The 24,053-nt window shown below is 37.7% G+C and overlaps 2 protein-coding genes across 2 annotated transcripts; both read left to right on the top strand.

Moving 5' to 3' along the window:
- On the top strand, positions 2,186 to 8,294 carry LOC109836833 (thioredoxin 1-like). Its single transcript, XM_020404852.1, has 2 exons — positions 2,186 to 2,572; positions 7,733 to 8,294. The coding sequence occupies exons 1-2, from the start codon at positions 2,311 to 2,313 to the stop codon at positions 8,044 to 8,046; spliced, it is 576 nt and encodes a 191-aa protein (XP_020260441.1). The 5' UTR covers positions 2,186 to 2,310; the 3' UTR covers positions 8,047 to 8,294.
- Positions 16,007 to 22,979, top strand: LOC109836832 (E3 ubiquitin-protein ligase RMA3-like). The gene is made up of 2 exons (XM_020404851.1): positions 16,007 to 16,217; positions 21,945 to 22,979. The coding sequence occupies exon 2, from the start codon at positions 21,956 to 21,958 to the stop codon at positions 22,709 to 22,711; it is 756 nt and encodes a 251-aa protein (XP_020260440.1). The 5' UTR covers positions 16,007 to 16,217; positions 21,945 to 21,955; the 3' UTR covers positions 22,712 to 22,979.

Genomic DNA, 24,053 nt, shown 5'->3' with positions numbered 1-24,053 from the left:
TATTATTTAATCATTTAAATCCTTAATATTTAATATTATGCATATGATAGCCTAATATATTTGAATTAAATATATTAATTATTTACCATAAAAATAGGAATATAATAATTTATTAAATGTTAAATAAAATATATACCAACTAGGAAATATTAAATATAAATAATAATTTCTTTAATTATATTTAGTATTTACATATTTAAATATAAAAAAAACAGCAGCAAAATAAATTGAATCTTAAATTATAGTTTAGAAAATTATTAATTAATAATAATAATGCTTTTTTTTAAATAACAGTTATATTTGTTAATAGTTATTTAGCAAGCAATCTAAGAATCTACTAAAAAGTTTTAAGATCCTCCCAAAGAAAATCTAGTACTCTAACTAACATATCTCAGTCCTAAAACATTTTATGCGTTCAGAACACTTTTAACGCTTATTGTTCTAATGTGCATTTGTTTATTTTCAAGATTACCCGAAGTCACAAATACAAATTCCACCAGAAAGCACTACTCGCGTAAAATGCTCTGACTTCATTCTTCTGGATGGGGGTAATTCTCAATCGCCTATCTACTTTTTCGATGACAACCAAAATCTCTGCTCTCCAATTCCTAGCTCTTCAAGAACCGCGTAGAAAGTATTTTGATAAGGTTCATGTTCTGAATTTGATATTTATTTTGTGTTCCCCCCTAACCCTTTTGCTTGGATGCACGCTTTGTGGCCAAGCACAAAATAAATTTTCCAACCAGGCTTGAAAGAGACCAGATATCGTACTCAAATTGAAATTTAAGTGGGTTTCAACTTGTCTTGGTTAAATTTTTATTCCTCATAGCTAATAGCTTGAAAGGACAAGGGGAGGAGAGATTACCCTAAATTGATTCAAGTCTTCTTTTCTTTTTTCCTCCCTTTTTTTTTTCCCTTCAATTTTCCTACTTGGACTTGTACACCGCAATCAACAAGAATTCTCAAAGCAAGTCATATTCCACTAACAAAAAAAAGAGGTGGAAGTAGCCAACAAAAAGCGACGTGCAAAATAATTCGGAGAGTTGCTTCACACCTGGATGGCAAATTTCCCTTCGCACTCCTGAGCCTTTGGAATTCTCGTGGACAATGTCGGTGAAATTAACAATTTAACATTACGTATTAGTTAGGGCACCCTCGGGATTGCATGATTAAAGACTTCTATATCTAGAATATTCCCGAAAGGGATTTAGTTTGGCAACAAGAGATTGTGTCTTATCTAAGAGATTGTGTCTTATTGACTTGGTCAATAAGCTAGTAGAGCTGTTTGGTGACAAAAAATAAAAGGAGATTATTTTGGAGATTGTGTCTTTTGCAAGTAGTTTTTAGAAAGCTACCTCAAGTAGCGTTTGTATTTGGGAAGGAGCTGCCAATTTTTTTTCTTCCGTTTTTGCCCCTAATAATTCTAATTTTATATCAATAATATTGCATGCCTTTTTTAGTCATTTAACAAATTTAAGCTAGTTGTACAGCTAATTTTGCCAAACAGCTCTAGTCAACCAGCTAGCTACACAGCTATCAACTTGCAGTTACAATTTCACAGCTTTCAGCTATAATCTTGCAGTTTTCAGCTAGTTTTGCCAAATAGAGCCTTAAACTAACCCCGGGAATCAGAAGACAAACTGGTGCTTAAATCAAATTAGCAGGATATTTATGCAAATATGATAATAAAAGCACAAAAATAAATAACTATCTTTTGATCGCATTACGACTCTGAATGACGCACCTCCACTTATTAATGAAAATTTTGACTCGCTTCGCACGCACACAAAACCCAACCCCATCCCCACCCACGTATCAGTCTAACCATAGGCCCACATTGAAGTCAATAGATACTCCAGGCCCAAATATCAGATGAAGCCCATCTAATCGTTACATCATAAGCGTGAAGCTGAGCTACTAAACTCAGTCAGTTCTGTAGTTTGTTTCAACTGTCAACTATCAAAAAAAATTTATTGGGCTGGGCCTTTTAATAATCAATTATCTATTACTCCATTGGATTGGGCCTTTAGTTAAGCACGTGATACTGCACGTCTCGATTTCTCAAGACCAAATCAACTCTGCCCAATCAAATGTAGACATGTGGGCGGTTGTTAGCGAGCCAGTGGGCCCCGAAAACGGAAACCCGGCCCATCCTACAAAAATACTGTTTGTTACTCCTCTCGCTCTCTATCCACTCTCTCTCCTCACGCCACAAGAACCTCCACACAATCTTTCTCCCTTCTCTCTCTTCCCCCTCCCATTTCTCAAAATCCTTGGAAAATCAAATCTAGGGTTTTTCCTTCTTCTTCAATGGCGGCTGTGGTCCTTGAATCTCTCTCGGTCCCTCGATTCAGCTCCGGCTCGATCTCCGCCTCTTCGGCCGCGGGCGCCGCGAGATCGCCTGCTTTCGCCGCCGTTGGATGCCGAGGTATAGGGGTTGTGTCGGAGTTCAGTGGGCTGAGGGTCTCGAGGCGCTGTCAGAGAGTGACCTCAGCAGTGGGGCCCGCGAGCAGGCGCCTAGCTGGTCGCCGTGGGAGCGTGGTCTGCGAGGCGCAGGATACAGCTGTTGAGGGTAAAATCTTGTCTCTTGATTCGATAATAGAAAATATTGTAACTTTGATTGTTTACAGGGGGGAAAAAATATTAACTTATCTCTAGTTTGCACCAATTTGAGTTCTAACTGTAGTTGGAGGCTTCTTAACCAATGCAAACATATTTGGTTGATTTTACAAGATTTTGTACAAATTTGGATACTTTGTTCTGCTCTATTTATAGCCAGTACTGAAGTTAGATAGTTCCTTACATTTGACAACTTCAATTTGGCAAGATGGTAGTGTCCTATGATACAAATGGCAAAAATTGTTATGCGGCGCCAAGTGCTACATTGTGTGAATACAGTGGGAGCCACCTCTAGAGTTCACATCATCTAGTGGTGGTACTGATGTGTTAATTGTCATGCTGCGATGAGGACGTCGCTTATATATAGACGTATCAAAGAAATATCATATTGTGATTTACAAGAGTTTAGTCCCACATTGGTGGGAGAGTAAGACTTTTGAGTGGTTTATATACTAAAGGAAAAGGCTCAAGTGTAGCATCGGCTAGTCGATTTTGGCAGTGGTTAGTGGTTTGAGCCAAACAATGTGCTACACTCAGTGGGTTCTGTAGCTTACATCACGGTGACAGGTTCAAGGGTCCGAAGCGTAACAATAAAAGACTACATTAGACATGTGCTAGTGTTATTTTTTCTTCCTACAACTTGCTCTTTCTTGTCATCTTCGTGTTTTACAATGTGTTGTCAAAAGCTGAAATTTCGCCTGACAGTTTCTAGCTTATTTGTAACATCACAATTCATATTAGAAAAGTTGAAGTATATTTGTTTGTTGGAAATTTGCAGTAGAAAGACAAAGAAAGAAAAATTGACTTGTATTCCTCTCAAAATCAATTACAATTTGGATTCCGATTACAAAAGAGAGGAGAATGAATCTGATTCTCCCCTTTATTTAAAACTGGGTTCTTCTTGGTAGCGGTGGAGTGCCTCATTCGATTGATCGCGTCGAACTTGCTCTCCGTTGATGATCCGACCGTCTTGATTCACTGGAACGTAGTCTTCTCCTCACGATTTGACGCTGTGGAGAACTTGCAAAACAAGTTTGAAACTCTGGACGAGTTGATGACTCTGATCGAGTTCGAAACTCTTGAAAAAGAATCTTAAAAATAACTCTTAACGAGTTAATAACTCAGAGCGAGTTTTAGCAGAACTTGCAAAGCAAGTTTTGAACTCTGATCGAGTTGATAACTCTGAACGAGTTTGAAACTCTATGAAAGAGTTGATTTAAACCGAAAGTTCGGTTAACAAGCCAAGGAAGAAGCTCCTATGAAAGAGTTGATTTAAACCGAAAGTTCGGTTAACAAGCCAAGGAAGAAGCTCCTGTTGCTGGTCTACAAAACTCCAACAATTCTCCTCCAAAGTTAGCCGAAGATCTCTCCTTTGCTCCCTCCAAAAAAAAGAAGGATCCAAGAGCCTTTTGACCGAATCTCCCTTTGATGATGAGAGAAAATTCGATCCCTTAACTCAATTGAGTTTCTGATATTTATAGGGGATTAAGAGTAGTAACTATCCCCTTAATCCGCTCTTAAGTGGGGCGAAAATCCCTCAAATCGTGGGGGAAAAACAGTTCCTGGAACTGTTCATTGCGTGCTTTGAACGAGTCAAACGCTGAAAAATAGCGTTCAGGGCCCGAACTCTGCGTTTTTAGACTAAAAACGCAAAGTTGGGCCTATCTTGGTGGCTGAACACACAGGCAGATTCTCTGTGCTAGGGCGTTAGAACGCAGAGCTGAACTCTGCGTTCAGCAGTTCAAGCAACACAGGCGCACAGGCCACGTTTGGGCTTTAACTCTGCGTCCAAGACTTAGGACGCAGAGTTAAATCTCTGTTGGAGATTTGAGACGCACAGGCCGCATGCGTTCTGAAATTGGAAACGCACAGGTCACTGGTGCGTTGAGGATCAACTCTGCGTTCAGAGTTTGGGATGCAGTCGAGTTTGTCGAAGAACGCACGTTACGTGTGCGTTTCGTGATTTAACTCTGTGTTACAGAGTTCGACGCCTGCTAAGGAACGCACACTTGTGTGCGTTTTGAACTTGAAAAACGCAGAAGTGAATTTCTGCGTTTGAGAGAGATTGTTGGCTTATAACCTCGTCCATTATAACATTGCAAAGGCCATTGCTTATTGATCTTTGCCTGTTATAAAATATGAGAGTCGTCAGATTGTAACTCCCGATGTTGATTGTGAATGCTGTTGAATTAGAGCTTTCATCAGTTGTCGTGAAGGTCGTCAGATTGTAGCCTTCTAAGTGAAAGTCCTCAAATTATAGCCTTCTGGAAGTCGTCAGATTGTAACTTCCATCATCGGTGTTTGATGGGGGATCAACTATCTTTTGTGATTTTTAGACAGCCTACAATATTGTTTTGTGTTATATGTTATAAGCGTATTTTTGAACTTTTATTGTATTTGTAAATTCTATTCCGACTCTTAAGATATGTTTTATGGTTTGTTGGCAACATTTATTCTATTCAAGTAGTCACCAAATCATTGATAGATTAATAACCTATCACATAATTTCTGCGTAGTCTGTAATAGCATGTGCAGAGGGAGTTCAAAGGGGTGTTAAAGTGCATCTTTTTTATGCCAGTGTTGCATTTAACAAAAAATTTTGTTTGGAGTATGATGTTTACAACTACTTGTGTGCTTGTATAGTTATATACTATGAAGCACCGACACACGAAATTTGGCCCCGAGTCCATGTCCGACGCGTGTCAGACGCGGACACGCGTTCGACACGCGTCAGACACGCGGTCAACGCCCCCACACGCGTCAACGCCCTGACACGCCCTCGACTCGTTCCCGACACGGCTGGGATTTGCAAACAAAAAAGAAAAACCCGAAACCCAAAGCCAAACCCTAATTTCTCCACTTACCAGAGTCCCGACGCCGCCACAATCCCTTCGTCTCTCTCTCTCTCGAGATCGGCTCCCCCCCCGAGATCGGCTCGTCCTCGTCCTCGTCGGCTCGTCGCTGCTAGGTCAGTCTCTCTCTCTCTCTCTCGATCTTTTCGTCTCTCTCTCCCGATCTCTCGATCTCTTCGTCTCTCTCTCCCAATCTCTCGATCTCTTCGTCTCTCTCGACCGATCGGTTCGTCTCTCTCTCTCTCTTTGGATCTCTTCGTCTCTCTCTCATTCTCTTTCTCTCTCTTTCTCTCTAAAATGTTTATATACATGATGAAGGAGTTGAAGCCATAGAACGATCTTTTTGATGTTTCAACTTGAAAACTTTATTTTAAGATACGCTTTTGGTTGTAATTTTTATATTTTTGCAATGTTAGTGACTTAATATTTTGTAGCCATGGAACTAGTTGCAACTTGATCTTTATTCTCTTGTAATTTTTATATGTTTGCATTGTTAGACTTGTTAGTAGCTTAGTATTTTGTGTTTGAGAATTACATTTTAGTTTGTTGTTTGAATTTTATAAATTTATCTATATATAATAATAATATTAAAAAAAATCTAGCCGTTTCGCCGTGTTCTATTTTTTTGGGTTTTGCCGTGTCCGTGTCGCCGTGTCCGTGCTTCATAGGTTATATATTCATCATCCATCACAGATAATGGATTGAAAGAGGACTGATTGACATTGATTAAACTTAGAATCTGGTGCTTAGCTCTTTAATAACTCAAAAAAAAAAGATATTTTTTTCAGCATTAACACTATTAACTTATACTATTATAGGCTTGGTTAGCGTGTTTCGCTCCCATTTGATTACCATGAGTTTCAACTACTAATTATCTTATGGGCTATATAGATTTTCTGTTTGGGGAACTTGTTCTGAAAATGTTTTTATCGTCTCCTTAAGATTCTCTTGTTTGTCAATTGGAAAAATAGGAGGTTGTTATGTAAAACCTCAGTGTGATTGCTGTCTTTTGTTCAGAACTTAATGTGCATTAAACATTTAACAATCGAGGAACATGGTATCCGCCAGATTATAAATTTATAACTAGTTAAGGAACTGCAAGTTTGGTTTTCACACAAAGAAAATGTATCACAGTTGGTGTGAAATCTTTTTGCGAGCAATCCTGTGCAGCTCCTTGTTATTTCTACCCGAAAATGTTGAATTCATGCCTTTGTGAATCTTAGAATTCATTCCTCCTGTAGTTCTTTATGTTCAGCGTTTACCTCTCCCTTTTCAACTTGAAGTAATACGGTTAATTTCCTTCAAAAACTGTGATTGTTTGTTTTGAAACAACTCAACCAGCACATTTGGTTTATCTTTGATGTTATATTGTTCTCTTTGTCGTTAGAGGCACTTGTTCAATGATTATCATGTACTCCATATTCATCGGTAGTATTAGTTTGTTCTATCAGTGAACTCAATAACTGAAACTAGTTCTAGAAACATAAAAATGTAGCTGAAATTTATCTTGAAGAAAACAAAAGAAGCTGAAATCCGGATAGGCACTTTCTACTTTCTTTCATGCATATAGGCTATATCTCTAATTTTCCTCTTTCTCCTTAACTGAAGTGAATTCATTTTTGAAATTGTTCAAGTACATCTTTCATTGCTAAAATAAGCATCACTTTTCACGGCTTTGCAATGCTGCCCATGCAACTTTACTCGCCAAATTAAAGTTTGTGACAGAACTTTACTGCATTTTCAACATCTTAATTTTATGATTATACTATGGTGTACCTTATTTTATAAAGGGTTGATCGTGGATACACCCAATGTACTATGGAGGTGTGACCACTTACACTTCCTAAACCTTTTTACGAGCAATAAAATGACTCTAATTGTACATGCTTTACGTTTTTTTTCCTCTAATTTAGTCTTTTTTTTCAACTTAAACAGAGGATAAAGATAAACTTATTTTCATGGATTCCCATGAGCTATCTCAAACTAACTTGGAAAATTGTTTTGTCTATAGAGTCCAGGAGGTGTAAGTGCTGGTAAAATAGTTTACTGGTATACGTGGCCGCACCCTCATAGTTATGGGTTGTATCTGCATATTATGTTAGCTGCATATTGTAGGTAATAAAGATTATAACTAGTTTGTCTCTTATCTGCAGAGAGCATCATGTATAAATTTAGTCTCGAGGAACTAGCGTTTCTTTTTGAAGGGTGTTGTTTCTTACAAAATCCAATTAATTCCTATCCTTTGCACTCTCCTTTTTCAGTTCGTGACGTGATGAAAGACACATGGAAATCACTTGTAGTGGAGTGTGATAAGCCTGTGCTTGTCGAGTTTTGGGCTCCATGGTGCGGGCCTTGCAAACTGATTCTTCCTGTCATCGGCAAGCTATCAAAGACATACGAAGGTAAATTGGAATGCTATAAGCTCAACACGGATGAAAACCCAGATATTGCAACTCAATATGGGATCAGGAGCATTCCAACGATCATGATCTTCAAGAATGGTGAGAAGAAAGATGCTGTGATTGGAGCTGTTCCAGAGAGTACCCTGATTACATCCATTGAGAAATTTGTATAGATGGGTAAGTAATTTAACCTATTTTAAGGATTTATAACTGTTTTATGTCCTATTTTTAATCAGAGTATTTCACTTCTTCCTTAGTTGGTGTCTGTATGAGTTTATGTATATAGGAAAGGAGACTACAGTCACTGTTATCTCCATGAGACAATAATTTTATTGTACGTTCACTGGCAGGTATCGTTGTACTATTCACTTTTATTTTTGTGCATTTGGATGTTGAGATCAAATTTTCTACTTTGAGAACTCACCATTTTTTAGTCTTCTTTACCTGTTGATTCCTGAACTTTCACAATTGTTGGCAAGGAATTTGTTGCTTGGAAGTAGTTCTCAAAAGTTGGGCTTTGTATATCTATTTGTTTTTGGCACATGGAAGTTGAGAAAGAGGAAAGATATAAATGAATATTAAGCAAATTTGTTCATATTATTAAGGAAGAACAAGGTCTTAGTATTATTCTTTAACCACCCCTCTTGACAATAATAGTATGTGTGAAGGGGAGTGCATTATATCCATCCATTTAGCATCAGGTGCGAAGGTTCATGTTATCAATGGTAGTAGGGAAGCGGGAGAATCTCAAAGGTTGGTAGTACGTATAGATTGACTCAGTGCATAAGAGTTTCAACTTGTTTGAGACTTGGTGTGCGGACTAATCCTGGTACCTTTCGTACAAATGTTTGTATTTAGTCCGCATATGAGTCGGTGGGTCTCCTCTCTTTCTTGGTGAGGAAGAGAAGGATGGTGTGGCTGATGCTGGTCGCATCATTTCTGGGATTCCAGCAATATTTTCCCACTGGCTGGTTTTGATCCAACGAGGGGGCTGCTGCTGTTGTGGAGAATGGAGATGGATTTGGTACAGGTCGTGGCGGTGGCCCTGCGACTGAAGATTATTTTTGCTGTAAAACCGATGATGATGGGATCAGGAGGTCCAGTCTTGTCATTCTAGTGGTAATTGCACGTAGTATCAAAATTATAAATGAGGTTAAATGGCACTTAAACACCCTATGGTTTCCCCATCTTTATACTTAAACATCCTGAGCCGTAAAACGTAGCACTTTAGTATCCTAAGTTGTAAAAAATTAACATGTTAGTGTCTTTTGTTAGTTGTCTTGGGAATGTTTCTAGGAATATGTCGCGACAATTAACAAAAGATTAAAGTGCTACTTTCTTACGACTTAAGAGTATTAAAGTGCTACTTTCTTATAACTTGGGTATTAAAATGCTACTTTTTATAATTTAGAATATTTAAGTATAAATATGGTGAAATAGTAGGGTATTTAAATGCCAATTTTTCATAACTTAGCGTATTAAAGTGCTATTTTTTTTTTATAATTTGGGGTACTGAAGTGTTACTTTTAGCAAATATCAATCCCTATTACATCTGCATACATGATAGGTTCAAGTTCCTAACCTCATGCCAAGTTGGGATAATTCCAAACTCAAGATTACTTTATCTTATCCAAAAATTCTCTCTCTATAAATGTGTGTTTTTATGTAGGGTTAATTTCACACGACCCTCCTGAATTTTGTTTATCTCACATAATCTTTTTGTACTTTGGAGGTGTTTCACAAAACCTCATTGTTATCTCACCTAACTTCCATATCTGTAATTTGCAAATAACTGAAGTATTTTTTAAAGAGAAAAAACTTCGAACTTTGTCATTTGTTATTTACAGGAAACATACATCCTCCCATCAATTTTGGGTTTTTTTCTCTCAAGAAAATTTTAATTATTTACAAACTACACATGTAGGTGCTCGAGTGAGAAAAGTTAAGAGGGATTTTGCGAGACATCCTAAAAATCAAAGAGATTATGTGAGATAAACAAAACTCAGGGGTTCATGTGCAACGCCCCTAAAATCCAGGGGGTTATGTGAAATCAACCCGTTCTACATATTAGAGAAGCTTCCCAGCATATCCCAAAGCATATTCAGGACATCTCCTGTGGGAGTATTGTAACCTCACGATCCTCAACAATATCAAAATAAGCAACCAAGGGCGAATACAAGTGTGTAGATTTCACAATTATTATTATTCTTGAAAACTTGCTTTCACAGTAAAATTATTTTTTTGATATGCTCCTTTTGTTAGTTCCGTTATTATCTTGTTAACTCGGACTGCGTCGTGACTCAGCAACATAAGCAGAGTCGAACAAAATGGTTTAAAAAATTGACTACGGTAAAGATTTAGCTTGCCCCAAGGACTCAAGGAGTTAGAAATGTGCGTACTAGTGCACAGGGCTGGCGACTCAAGCCGCGGCTCCGCTGGTTCCGAGTTGATATGGACGGGATCAACCCGGGCCCATCTTGAGGGTGGGTCGAGCCAAAGCCAGGGTGTCCAGGGTTGGAGCGCAACCCTATTTGACTCGGCTCATCTAAGTTGAACCAAGTTGGTCATAAGCTCACTATTTCTTTTTCTTATTATTTTTTTATATTTCTCTGTTCTTCTTTCGACCCGCAACGAGCTGGTTCTGTGCGGGTTGTGACTTGTGAGCCAGCGCGGCCCAATCGCCGCCGTTCATGCACCAAACAAATTAGAGAGAGAACAGGGTTATTTAATTTGTGATAGGATCAACGTGTTAACCTTAATATACATAGAATAGAATGAATAAATGTTCATCTCAGAATCGCTAGCGGGTGAGGGCATCTCCAACAGCTTCTCCAAAATTTTCTCCAAAATGGGGAAACAAAAGTCATATTCTTTAAATTATTTTTACACCAATTCCAACAGCTTCCCCATTTTGAAGAATCCATTTTTTCCTCCAAAAATTTGGAGAATGCTGCAGATTTGGGGAAGCTTCCCCATTTTTTCTCCTCCATCCCTATTTTGAGGAATTAGATGAGAAAACTGTTGGACCAAAAACCTAACTAAATTCTTCAAAAGTGGGAAATGAGAAGCTGTTGGAGATGCTCTGAGTGGGCGGTCATGTTCCTTACAAATACAAATAGGGGTTGCAATTCCAAAATTTCTCCCATACTAATCCCTTGTACGGAGTAGATCCGGCTGCTCGAATGCGGGCATCCTGAGCAAATCCGGGCTCCACTTAATTAGAATAGTACCAATACAACTCTATTACATATAGCAGAACCAGAGAGTAGAGCACACAAGTTTTTCGCGTGAGCCCACAGATATGGGGAGCTGACAACGCTCGAATGCGATCTGAATCCGAATCCGGTCATGTGGTCGTGCAAGTTGCCTGCTGTTAGTACCCCATCGCATCAGTGCTTGGTCTTCGCCAGGATGAGGCCAAAACATGATATATTCATTGAAAACTTCTTGATCTTTCTTCAATCTCTTGACCTTGGCAAATTTGTGAATACGGGTCTGAGAATGATTAGTGAAGGCATCCTTCCTTTTTTGTGGCGAGTGGCGAGTTACCAGCTGATTCTGCTATCAGGTGAACTCTTACGCGCCCCGCGCATCTAAAAGCCACATCCACCGATCTGATCCTCGTACCACGTACATAAATTAGAAGCAAAGTTTGTCCGCAAAATTTCATGGGATTTTCATGTAATAAAGAAAAATATTATGTCCTTGAAATTGAACCCAAGACGATCGATGTGTTAATAGAAGTTAACCCTAATCCTTTCATAATTGAAGTAAAAATATGTAATTGCGAAATCGAATAATGGCTAAAGAAAACCAAATTTATTCTACCCACTGTGGTTGGAAAGTTTCGTTGAGAAGTAAATGGGCCCGATCTAGAGTTAAGTGGAGGCTAAGATCTAATTTTAACTCAAAAGAAACGGTTAATGGACTTCTATCTAAACCACTCGCTACTTTGTATCTAATACAACGTGCGACTATACTCATATAATAATGACTTCAATAAATTTCAATACATCTCTCCTAATTTTAGGTTTGATTTTGAACTAGATTATTTAAATTAAAAAAAAAACACTTGTGCTTCATCTGAAAGCAAATCTGGCGGGCCTGGCCTCGACAATATTTAGTTACTTGTAGTATAAAATTCATAAATGTTAAAATACTTGTTATGAGAGCTAATCATTCACAACAATCATATATAATGCACTAAATAGGACCACAAAGCCATCACAAACTGTTCATAATGAATCCACATATATTTATAGAAATTGACGTGCATCTAATGAAATAAAATTCCATTGGATGGCCAACAAGCAAAATGAGGCGCTACAGGCACACCCTTAGACACACTACTAACCACACTCTCTTGCTACAGTGTAGAGGTCCCACGTATGATTTTTTTTAAAAAATCACATGTGAGACCTCTACACTGTAGCAGGAAGAGTATGGTTGGTGGTGTGCCTAAGAGTGTGTCTCTATCATTTTCTTTTTTTTAATGCAAGTTTAGAATGGAAGATAATAGCAAAGGTCAACATCAAACTGTCACATTCTTCAGCTAGCGAGCACCAGCTAGTGATCGTTATTGCTCGCTAGGAAAAATCTCGACAACTGATCCGAATAATTCGAACTTGAATGGACCATTTTGAGCTGCACTGATTGGACTCTTATTTTGGAAATATTTTAATAGAATCCATTTCTAACTTTAATCTCCACATTGCTATGTGCTCAACGATAATAGTTTGTAGGTTCAAGGTCTAAATATAATCATATATTCAAGGACTAGAGAAGGGAAGATATTGACACTTCGCAAGTAACAAAAAGTCTCAAAGCATTTGTGCAATTATACAAGAGATTTGCAATTATAATTAAATAGCTCGTCTGTCTACATCAAAATATTTAAATATTGTCATAATTCTGCTAGTTTTTTTTTTTGCACTATGAATTTTTATCCTTCTTGCAAAATACAATTTTTAAGTAGAAAGGTGAAAGGTTCAATTTGATTTATTTAACAATAAGATATCGATAACTACATCAAGTCGCGACCATAAGCCCTTGGTGGGGTGGGGTGGGGTGGGGGGAAGAAAAAAAGAGTCCTTGATTAGGAAGAGAATTGAAAAGAAAATTGTGAGGAAAATAATAATAGTTTAATAAAAACAAAGTAGAAACAACAATTAACTCATGTTATATACAATCTATATTAATAATTTTTATAAATTTATTTTTTAGATGAAAATTCGATGCAAGTGTTGTTGGTCCATCATAAGAAAAGATCGATGCTTGGTAAATGACTATATTCCTGTGTACATAAAATTTAAAGAAAATGTTTTTTTTCCAATATTACTCCCTTACATCTTTCGTATTTTGAATGAGTCCCTCAAGTCATTGAAATTGTTATTAGACTGTTAAATTATTATGTGATTTTGAAATCCTCAAATCATTTAAATTGTTAGTACGGTTCCAAACAACTTATGTGAATTGTGGACTTGATGACAATTTCAATAAGAAAAATGTCTTAGGGACACAAAAACATGGGGCGAGTGAGGTGTCGGCTCGGAATTATTCCGAATTAACTTCAATGTTGGAGGGCCTATTAGAAATTTATTCATTTGAGCTCGTTTCAAATTATGAAAGGCCTAACGGACTAAAATAAAACCTTTTTAATTTATGAAAAATTAGAGGGTTAATGTAACATTTCCGTATGCTGCATGGGGTAGAGCAAGAGAATATTTTTTGTGCCTAAAAGCGGACTACACCTATTTAATTCTTCCACTTGGGGGTCATGTAGTAAAATCAACTGGGTGAGTAACATTTTTGGTGACGTGATGTATTCATTCCCTTTCTCAAGCTCATTCCCTTCTTCCTCGATAAAGTTTTCACTGCTTTCGTTAGGTCCCGACGAGGAAAAGGAACGGAAAAGCTTTAGTCCATTTTCCTTCTGATTTCTCTCATTTTCATTTTTTTCTTCTTTTATTCAAAACAAACAGTTAAAAATAATTTTCTTTCTCACTTTCTTTTCCTTTCTTTCAATTTCAGTCAAACCAAACACATGCTTTGAGTTTCTCAATCAAATATGCGCTACATGAATACTTAGAAGAAGGAAATTTGTATAAACAAGATGTTCAATATGCTTAAAAGAATAGTATATGAAAAATATTTACAAGCAAAATAGGCATGAGTTATCTTTATCAGTAAGAGCTACATAACATCTGTATGGAATATGTGTGGATCACTTTTTATATCGCTCTAGAACATGTGAAGATATTATTAATTGATTCTCAACTAATCATTTTCTCATCTTTATCGAATTTATATTTTTAATGTAATTTTCCTTCATAATATTGATAGATGCTATAACATATCTTTATTAATGAACAGAATCTAATTTTCATATTTCGATCCCATCAATATTTAAAGAACATTAAACAAAGAACATTGTCACAACTAAACGAATAAAAATAATTGTGAATTTTTATGAATTTCACTTTTATTTCTCATAGCGCAAAACTAATTTGAAATTTGTCTATAGAACAGATCATCTTTGTCCAAGAGGAAAACCAAAATTCAGAAAATGGAAATTCAATTTCACAAGACACAAGAAATCGATAATTGGCGTCACACGTGCGAGACTTAGGGGCTGTTTAGTTCCCTGTTTTTGAGGGAGAGGCTCTCTTGAAAGTCTGTCAAAAGTATCAAAAACGTCACTTTTTTGCAGGCTTTCAACCAAAATCGCCTCTAAAAAAGAAGATTTTGGCTGAAAGCCTAAACGTCACTTTTTTGCAGGCTTTCAACCAAAATCGCCTCTAAAAAAGAAGATTTTGGCTGAAAGCCTGCCAAAAAGTGACCCTTTTAGTATTTTTGGCAAGCTTTCAAAAGAGACATTCCCTCAAAAATAAGGAACCAAAAGCTGTCAGTTTTGACAGCTTTCTTGCCAAAATGTCTTTTTTAAGGGGTTGTTTGGATAGGTTTTTTTGGGTGGTAAAAGAGGAGAAAGCTGCCAAAAATGTCAGCTTTTTGTAGGGGTGGGCAAAAACCGAAAAAAACCGGTTCAACCGAAAAAACCGCCCGAAAAAGCGGTCCGGTTAACCGAACCGAATTAAATGGATGAGAAGAAGACTCTAAACCGCCCGAACCGAATTAAACCGGTCTGGATCCGGTTTGAACCCCTGAACCGCCCGAAAAAAAACCGAACCGAATTATTATTATTATTATTATTATTATTATTATTATTATTATTATTATAGTTAGTCAGTGGTATAAAAGATTATAAGCAATAGATTTGGTCCATCGTGAAGTTTTGCCTTTCAAAGTATCTTTATATTCTCTTTATATATCTTCTGGGCTTTCTCAACTATTAAATGGGTTAATTGAAACCTGTAGTATGATATTAACAGATAGACCAAACCAAACTAAACGCCACCATTACCGTCCTCACCTTCAAAGGATAATAAGAGGCACAACATGATAATAAATGGGTCTATGTATAATTAATTCTAGGAACGGAGGAAGAAAAGAAGCTGAAGCCATGGCTAACAACCGAAAATCTATATACAAGGAATATTTAGATGTAATTATTGTTTAATCACACCAACAATTCCAGAGAAACTGCGAGGTATTATTTACAGATGAAGTAGAACAAAAGCATTATATGCGCATAATAACATTATAGGCAATGATCTCAGGTGTGGGCAGATTTTTGTGAAATGGAATTAATTCGGCCCAAAACCGAAACCGATCCGAACCGATCCGAATTTCGGTTGGGCCGAATATTCGGATGAAGGGGGAAAAATCTGGATCTGGATGAGAGTTTTGAGAATTCGAAAAATTCGGATTGGATGCGGATTTGGCTTAAAACCGAACCGAACCGAATATGCCCAGCCCTAGCTTTTTGGCAGCTTTCCCCAAAATCACTTTTTTAAGGGGTGGTTTTAGGGGAAAGCTGTCAAAAAGCTGACATTTTTGACAGCTTTTCTTATTTTTACCACAAAAAAAAAAGAACCAAACAGCCCCTAAAAACGTTTTGATAGAAAAGCTATCAAAAATGACAGCTAGCTGTCAGTTTTGACCGGAATCAGGGGCAAAAGAAACAAAACAAACAGCCCTCAGCGAGCGAGTCCAAGCTCCGCTCGCCTATAAAAACCTAGAAAGGGGCGGCTACCCTCCTCCGCTTCCCTCGACTTCATTTCGTCAACTTCGCTATTTTTAACGAGCCCCGTCCTCGTTTTCTCTCTCTTTTCCGTTAGAATTCGCCATTCTCGGAGCTCAACAGCGAAACTTCGTTTGAATTTTGGGAAAAAGGGAAAAGCGAAAGAAGAATCGAAGATACAAGGAGATTCCAACGCAGTTGCAGGTATTCGCACTCAATTGCTCCCTCCATTACTATTTCCCCCCTTTTAGATGGGTTTTTCTTCTAAAATTGTTCTCTTCTTTGATCGCAACGAGGATCGTTTCTTTTGATTGAGAAAATGTTTCTCTTCTATTGCATCGGATTATTTTATTAGGGTTTTGAATTGATGGATCCAATGTCTTCCGGTTGTTGTTGCTAGCAATCCAAAGGGGTCATTTCTATTGATTGTCAATGGATCTTGCTGATTTCTTTCATAGACAGACTAATTTCCAAATTTGCGATGAAATTGTTTTCTTGAGGGATAATTTCATGTTTAGGCTTGTTAATATCGTCCCCAAATTAGTGTTGTACATATTAATTAAGCTTTTTTTTATTGTGATTGATGATGGTGATACCTATGCTTTGGTTTTGTATATGCAAGTTAGCATTTTTTTAACACTAGACAAAGTTGGTGAATGAAAAATGCACCCTTTTCTTTGTGCTCATGTACTTTATACTCAGCTCTTAGACCCGCAGAGGAATTTTTGGTGCATAAGAATTGGGGGAATTTCGTTTAAGTGTCGTAATGCCGCTTTTCTCTTTTCCTCCTTCTGATATCTAATATAAGCTCTTGACAAATTTTCGAAGTAGTGACAGTGGTAGGCAAAAACAGCGGTGCTTGAATGTAATAGGCTAAAAGCTGCTTTTTTCAAAGTTACTTCTTACTTCAAAACTACTGCCTCATGTCAATGGGTAGTTTTTTTATTGTTGTTTTCGTTTATTTTCTATAGAAAAAAGGGTAGTTTTTTAATTTTTTTCTGGGATATAAGACTACTCTAGCAGAAATTAGGTTGATGGAATTGCCAATATTTTAATCAGGGTGCTTAATGAAAATTTCACGGGCAAATTCATCACTTAAAAATTGTTCGCATTCCACTTTTAAGTAAAAACAAAGGAAGGAGAAATGGTTCGAAAACGATTTCGTGACAATAATAATATTTTCCGCTTCTAAAGGAAGAAAAGAGCATTTTCCTTGACTGCCCTTTTGGAATTAAAGGGTTAAAAGAAAATTAGGATTAGATATCCTGCTTTCTCCTTTTAATGCACTACTGTGGCTGCAATAATAATTACCAGCTTGAGTTCTTTTTTTCTTTTTTCCCCTTAGAATAATAGTTTTAATCAATAATTAATTGACACTCCACTTGATCTCCACAAGAACTGGATGCCTTCCACAAGTTTAGTTCTTGAGGAGTGGTTATAACTTAATATGCAATAGTAGCGGAACCGTTGATTATCAATGACCAGTATTGTACCACTTGTTTATTTGGTACCGATATATTATTGAATTCTTATACATATTGTTAGATAGTAGATGTTTTCCACAAATTTTTACATAGAAACCACCTTTAGAATAGAGTCATTCTATAGAAACCACCTTTGATTTTAAATTTATACGTACACCACATTTAAAGCATTTTTTTGGTAATTAACCATCAGGACTCACTTTTAAGTAAAAAATATTCGGGTTTTTTTTTTTTGTAATAGTTAGTTGTCAAGTGTCCATTCAAATGCCTCACGCTGTATAAAACTTCATATTTTTATTTTATTGAAAATTTACTATTCTGCATGCTAGTAAAAGTGAAGCAAATATTTAAAACGAGGGTTGTCTACTAATGGTAAATCTAGAACATGAGAGAGTTCGTGAAAAGTTAGCACAAGTTGGAGCCTTAGGGCCAGTTTGGCAACTCTCCCTAAACTAATATCAGTTTAAATCAGTTTATATCTGGAGTCGACAAGATGGAACAAAACAAAATTAGTTTAAAAGACCAAAATTGACCTAACAAAACCAGTTTTAAGTCCAAATTTGGATTTTTTTCTGTGGTAGGTTTAATGTCAAACTAAGTTTAATGCCGAGCCCTTTTTTCTTCCATTAATCTGGTTTAAGGGAAGTTGCCAGATGGGGTGCAGTGATACTATTTTAAAGTTTCAAAGGACAAATTAACCGCCATTTAAGAACCTGTTGCTCCTGTTGTTGTCCCTTGGGCTATGTTTTTTAATTTTAGATTATAATCCACTTAGCTTATAATCAACAAATGGTTTATAATTCAATTGGATATAATCTAAAGTGTTTGGTAAATTTAATGTATTATATTTGTAGTCCATTTCCATTAGTAGATTGTTTGTCAAAGGATGGCTTATAATCCATCTTTGTTGTCAAAATGATCAAAAAATGGTTGAAGATAGAGAATAGAAAGCTTTTGAATTTTCTTAAATGTTAAGGGGTATAGTAGTCTTTTACTTGGTCAAACTATATGGTTTATAAGCCACCAAAAATAAGTTGGATTATCCTAACTTATATTTTTTTGGCTTATAAGTCAAAAAAGATGTTTACCAAACATGTTCTAGTGGCTTATAAGCCCTTTTTTGGCTTATAAGCCACTTTGACCAATTCACAAACATGCTCTAATGTGCTTCCACTACTTGACAACATGTTGAGAAGTATTATGGGGTAGCAATGCCCATAATCTGAATTAACATCTAGACCCTAAATTCTCTTGCTATAATAATAGGCCACCACCAAACACCAGTGCCTTATTTTAAAAGGAGCAATTTCTTTCTACCCATCTAGAACCAAAATAAAAATTCACTGATGGTGCTGGTCGCCTATTATCGTCAGAGGAGTTGGCAGGGTTCAGTGCTCTCTCTTTGATATCTTTACACCATTCACGTGTTTCCTTATTCTCTGGTCTCTGCCAATCTTTTTTTTTAACTAGTTATAGTTCCGTGTAAACTTAGATAAAATACATGGTGAAGGAACTTGAAACATATCTGCAGCTTTATCATCCTGTCCATAGTCCTTTTGGCCCCGTACTTCCTTTTTCATTTTTTGTTTATTCATCTCTGAAGCAGACTGTAAGAAGTGGATAGAGGAGAGGACAAAGTAGGACCTCATAACCTTCTATTTCTCTACCGCTTCTTAAAGAATTTTAATTATGAGAAAGGACCCATGTGCTTGTTTTAGGATTGGGCATTGCCTCAGTGCTCATATCTTGTCCATATGCTGTTTATTAATTTGTTTTTCTTCTAGCACATGTCCTTGTTCGGTTGATGTTGGAACATATATCTCTTGGGGTGATTTCACTTGTTGACAACCATTTTGGTTTAACCTTTTAACCTGGTTTAACAGTAGACCCCCCCCCCCCCCCTCTCTCCCCTGTTTTCGTTTTTTTTCTGTATGTATATTTATTTGCTGCTTGGCTTATAAAATCTTGAAGCACTGGTTCAAGAGAATTCCAAATCTGGCTTGAAAAAGGCTTGCCTTTGGTTTTAATACAAATCATGATGGTGTAATTAACATTTTGGTAGGTCTATCGGATTATGCATACCTCAGATGTGTGCTCTTTTTAGTTAGGTAGCCATTACAAGCCCAAGAGACGGGTCTTATCTAACAATTGGCTGAGTTCGGCATAGCTCTGAGAGATTTTTACAGGAATTTTTAATAAGTCTGGCAGGTTTATTTTCCGGTGTTATATAGTATGCTAGGGAGCTAGGAGGTAATGTTAGCTGTATAACCTTCTTGATACCCATTTATTTCTTGACTAGTACTTTTTTGGTTCCGAGTTGGCATTTATTTGTTCTCTATCTACTATAGCCAGCATCAAACTATCAATATTTGTTTAATGAAATTGTATGCGGAGCAAAGGTTCATGAGAAAAATGTTATGCTTGGTAGTGGGAATTTGGACATATTATCTCTTCATCTAGTGTAGCGATGTTCACTATTGTAAACTTCTCAGATCGTATTAGATAACCACTGTAATCTGTTCTTTCCTAAAACTAGCTAAATTATATGTATGACTCTTAGTATTTGCTTACAATCTTTTGTTGTATATGAATGGTTCATTTCTTGATGGAGATGAAATCAGGCAAATATCCGTTTTCATAACCAGCTATGATGATGACGCCTGTTATTCATCCAAATCTGTATACATCTTGCTGAAAAGCTTTGTAGTGCCATGGTAGTTATCTAGTCTCTTCATATAGGCCCATATCTCGTGTGGTATGTATTTAGACCATATCATGTTCAGTTAGGTGGCCATAAGAATAAATCAGTCTTCTATTTTCGTTCTGGTTGTTGTGGTGTCATTGTCCTTGTAGGCTGTCTAAAAATTACTGCAGATAGCTGATCCCCGCAAAGTACTGATGATGAAAGTTATAATTTGATAACTTTCATATCAACAATCTGATGACTTTCGCAACAACAAACGAGAATTACAAATTGACGACTCTCACATTTTCAAGAACCAAATATAAGGATTACAAGCTGACTATCCTTGCAACACTCGAAGAAAAAGATTACAATTGACGATCTCTTCAAGGTCAAACGCGAGGGTCCACCATCGCATTCCGAATTCCAAACGCGGGATTCACCTCCGCATTTCAAACTCTAAACGCGGGGCTCACCTTCGCGTTCCAAACTTCAAACGCGGGGCTCACCTCCATGTTTCAAAAGCCAAATGCGGAGCTCACCTCCGCATTTCAGAAGCTGAACGCGGTGCTCACTCCCAAACACGAACCTCGCGTTTGACTGCTTCAAACATGATTTGAACGGTTTCAAAACCGTTTTGTACGTAATGGGGCCATTAAGCCCCTATTATGGAACGAATTAAGGGGTCAGTTATAACCTTTAAACCTTATAAATACCTGAGAATTCAGCTGAAATCGGAGCTTTGGATCTTTTCGCTTTGGAAAGAGCTTTTGGAGCATTGTTAAGAGCTTTTGTTAGAGCTTTTGGCTTGGCTTTTGAACCGTTTTCGGTTGAAGAACTTTAAGATTGACTGTTTAGCTTATTTTAGTTTAAAATGATCTAATTTTCTTTCTAAAATTAACTCTTTTATAGAGTTTTTAACTCGTTTAGAGTCTTAAACTTGCCTTGCAAGTTCTTCCCGACATTAAGTCATGAGGAAAAGATAAAGTTTCACGAAGCGACGTGTTCAGATCGTCAACGTGATACAAGATTCAAGCTCCTATCGTCACCGAGAACCCAATTTTAAACAAAGGGAAGAATCTTTGTCGATTCCTTCTCTTTTTTGTAACTCGGAAAACCGATAAAGAAAATTATAAATTTTTTTCTAAGTCAATTAGAGAGAGATTACTTTGAGAGATTGTATTTATTCTTTTCCTAAGTCAGTTAGGAAGAATAATATTAATATATTTCTCAATTTTCTTCCAATTTTTCCCGCAAACAGTCCTACCCTTGCTTCCTTATTCCTTTTCAGATCTGAAGCCTCTTAACAATTTTCAGAATAGTTCTATGGGTAAATTTGACAAAACCTTTCTGAACTCTATAAATCATAGGAAATCCTTCTGAACGTTCAAAGTTATTCTAAACAACTTGAAGTATTGGAAATTCTCACAAATGTCAACATGTAGAGTAAAAAGTCTATCCCCTCTTTACTTTTTATGTATACCTAGAAAGGATTCTTTAGAAGTTATATTTAGTAGACCGGGGTAAAGTTCTGAAGTAGCTGAGTCACTGCTATCAGTCTTGGTACCTAAGTGAAGATAATTCTTCTAGCATTTCTATGATTTAAAAGGTTTGTCAGAGTTCTGTTCTTGTAAAACACCCTAGTTCAGGGGTTTTGTAAGATTTACTCTTAATTCTACCTAGTATATTTTAAGTTCTCTCCTGGTGACTACTAACAGCCCTTTCTGCACCAAAAAAGCTAACCAATTACTTTGTTTGTATCAGCCAATTCCTATATGGAGGTCGAAGGCATTCCAAATGGCTACTTCACCGAAGCGATCGAAGAACCCCACATTGAACAGGAACCTAAAAAAAAAGGCGAAACTCCTCCACCACAACCATCAGTGTCATCAGCCAGCTTCGACTGCAACATCTGCCTAGACTTCGCAGTGGATCCCGTCGTCACTCTCTGCGGCCACCTCTACTGCTGGCCCTGCATCTACAAATGGCTCGAAATGGACAACACCACCGACTCGACCCAGCACTGCCCCGTCTGCAAAGCCTCCCTCTCCCAAGACTCCCTCGTCCCCCTATACGGCCGAGGCCACAGCACCAAAAACTCCTCCCACCAAACCTTTACCAACATTCCTCAACGCCCCAACTCCTCAGTCCATCACCAAAGATCACAGTCCGAGATCTCCGACGAGGAAGAAAACCCTAACCCTAACCACAGGCATCGGCATCATCATCATTATCATGTTCATCAGCACGAGCATCATCATCATTATCCTTCATTGACGAACAGAGTGATTCATTCCACGGCTGGGGGAGTGCTGGGCGGGATGGCGATAGCGGTGCTGCCTTGGGTTTTTAGGAACCACCAGGAGTCGGCGGCAAGCATGCAGTTTGCGAATTCGAGTAGTCCTTATTATGTTGGGGGGAGTGGAGGGAGTTTGAGGCGGAGGAGGCAGGAGATGGAGGTTGAGACCTCGCTTCATCAGATTTGGGTGTTTTTGTTCTGCTGTGCTATGCTTTGTTTGCTGCTGTTTTGATTGGCGTGATTGCTAGGTTGAGGGGTGGGAGTATGTGTAAATAAAGGTTCACGGAATCGCTTTTCTTCAACAATAAGCCACTCTTGATGCTTGATAGATAATGGTAAAGGACTTGGCTTAAAAGTTAAAAAATGGGAACAAAGATCAGACATTTGGAGCATTGAAAGTTCTTTCAAGTGTGTAATATCATTACGTTGTTGCGTCATTTTGCTGCTACATCTTTTGACAATGTCATTGAATTCTTATAATTTTTGGATTTGTTCCGTGATCTTGCTTGTCGTTTTTTACTGTATTATATTTTCGTTGACCTCCTTTGAGACAGGCTGTATGAGGATATACTGACCGGCCCACCAAAAGGACAGGCAAATGAGGAGTGTTTATCTTTTGTGCTGGATTGATACTGACCGGCCAACCGGCGGAGAACTTGTGTTATCCTAAATTATCTGTCTTTTTTTAAGGAAAAATGTGTCAATACCTTAAAATCAGAAACTTCATTACCTGTAACCCCTTCACTTTTCCCCCATGTGGTTCAGCCCCTTAAAATATAAAATAAAATTTTGTACTCCAGTCCCTTTATAACAATTATTACATACCAACTAAGCTAAAATTCCCAAAATGTCTTTATCACATCTCCTCAATCCCTCAAACTCCAGCTCTCTCTCTCTCTCTCTCTCTCTCTCTCTCTCTCTCTCTCTCCCCCTCCCTCTCTAAAACCAATGGTTTTCTCAAGCTCGTCGCTCTGGCTCTCGCCCTCCTCGCCGTCGCCGCCTCCGCCCAGGCCCCCGAATGCCTGTCTATCACAACCCAAGCCCTCACCCAACCCGCACCACCCCTGAACCACCACGGCCCCACCAACCCCCACCCCCGCCCCCTCCACCATGGCCAACTCCTCGCTGCCCTCTTCCTCGTTCTCCAGCAGTCCGTGCTTGCCGACGGTGTCAGTGCCGTCGTGCTTAACGTGTACCAGCAGCTCATCAGCGCCCTCCTCCTCGATCTCCTTGCTCGCCCTCTTCTTCGAGCGGTACTTCTCCACATTAACCATCCATTAACTATATATCTATTCCTTGCTCTAACCATTTCATGTGTTCAGCGCAAGAACATCGTTGCTCTCCCTCCACGTACTCTCGTGGGCAATCCTCGTCTCTCTTTTACAGTTAGGTCCTCTATTCTTTTGTTTTCTTTTTGAGAGTGATGAGCTGAGAGTGGTGGTGGCTTGTGTATTATTTGTTGTTATTTTGTGTATTATTTGTTGTTGTTGTTTTTAGTGAAAATTTTGATGTTCGTTTATATATATATTTAAATTCTTTGTTGCTGCCGATGTCCTTTTTAGTAATATATGTGT

This window comes from Asparagus officinalis, chromosome 4 (assembly GCF_001876935.1).
Source record: "Asparagus officinalis chromosome 4, Aspof.V1, whole genome shotgun sequence".
Classification (NCBI taxonomy): domain Eukaryota; kingdom Viridiplantae; phylum Streptophyta; class Magnoliopsida; order Asparagales; family Asparagaceae; genus Asparagus; species Asparagus officinalis.
The sequence above is the reverse complement of the archived record's forward strand: the minus strand, read 5'-3'. Positions and strand labels throughout refer to the sequence as shown.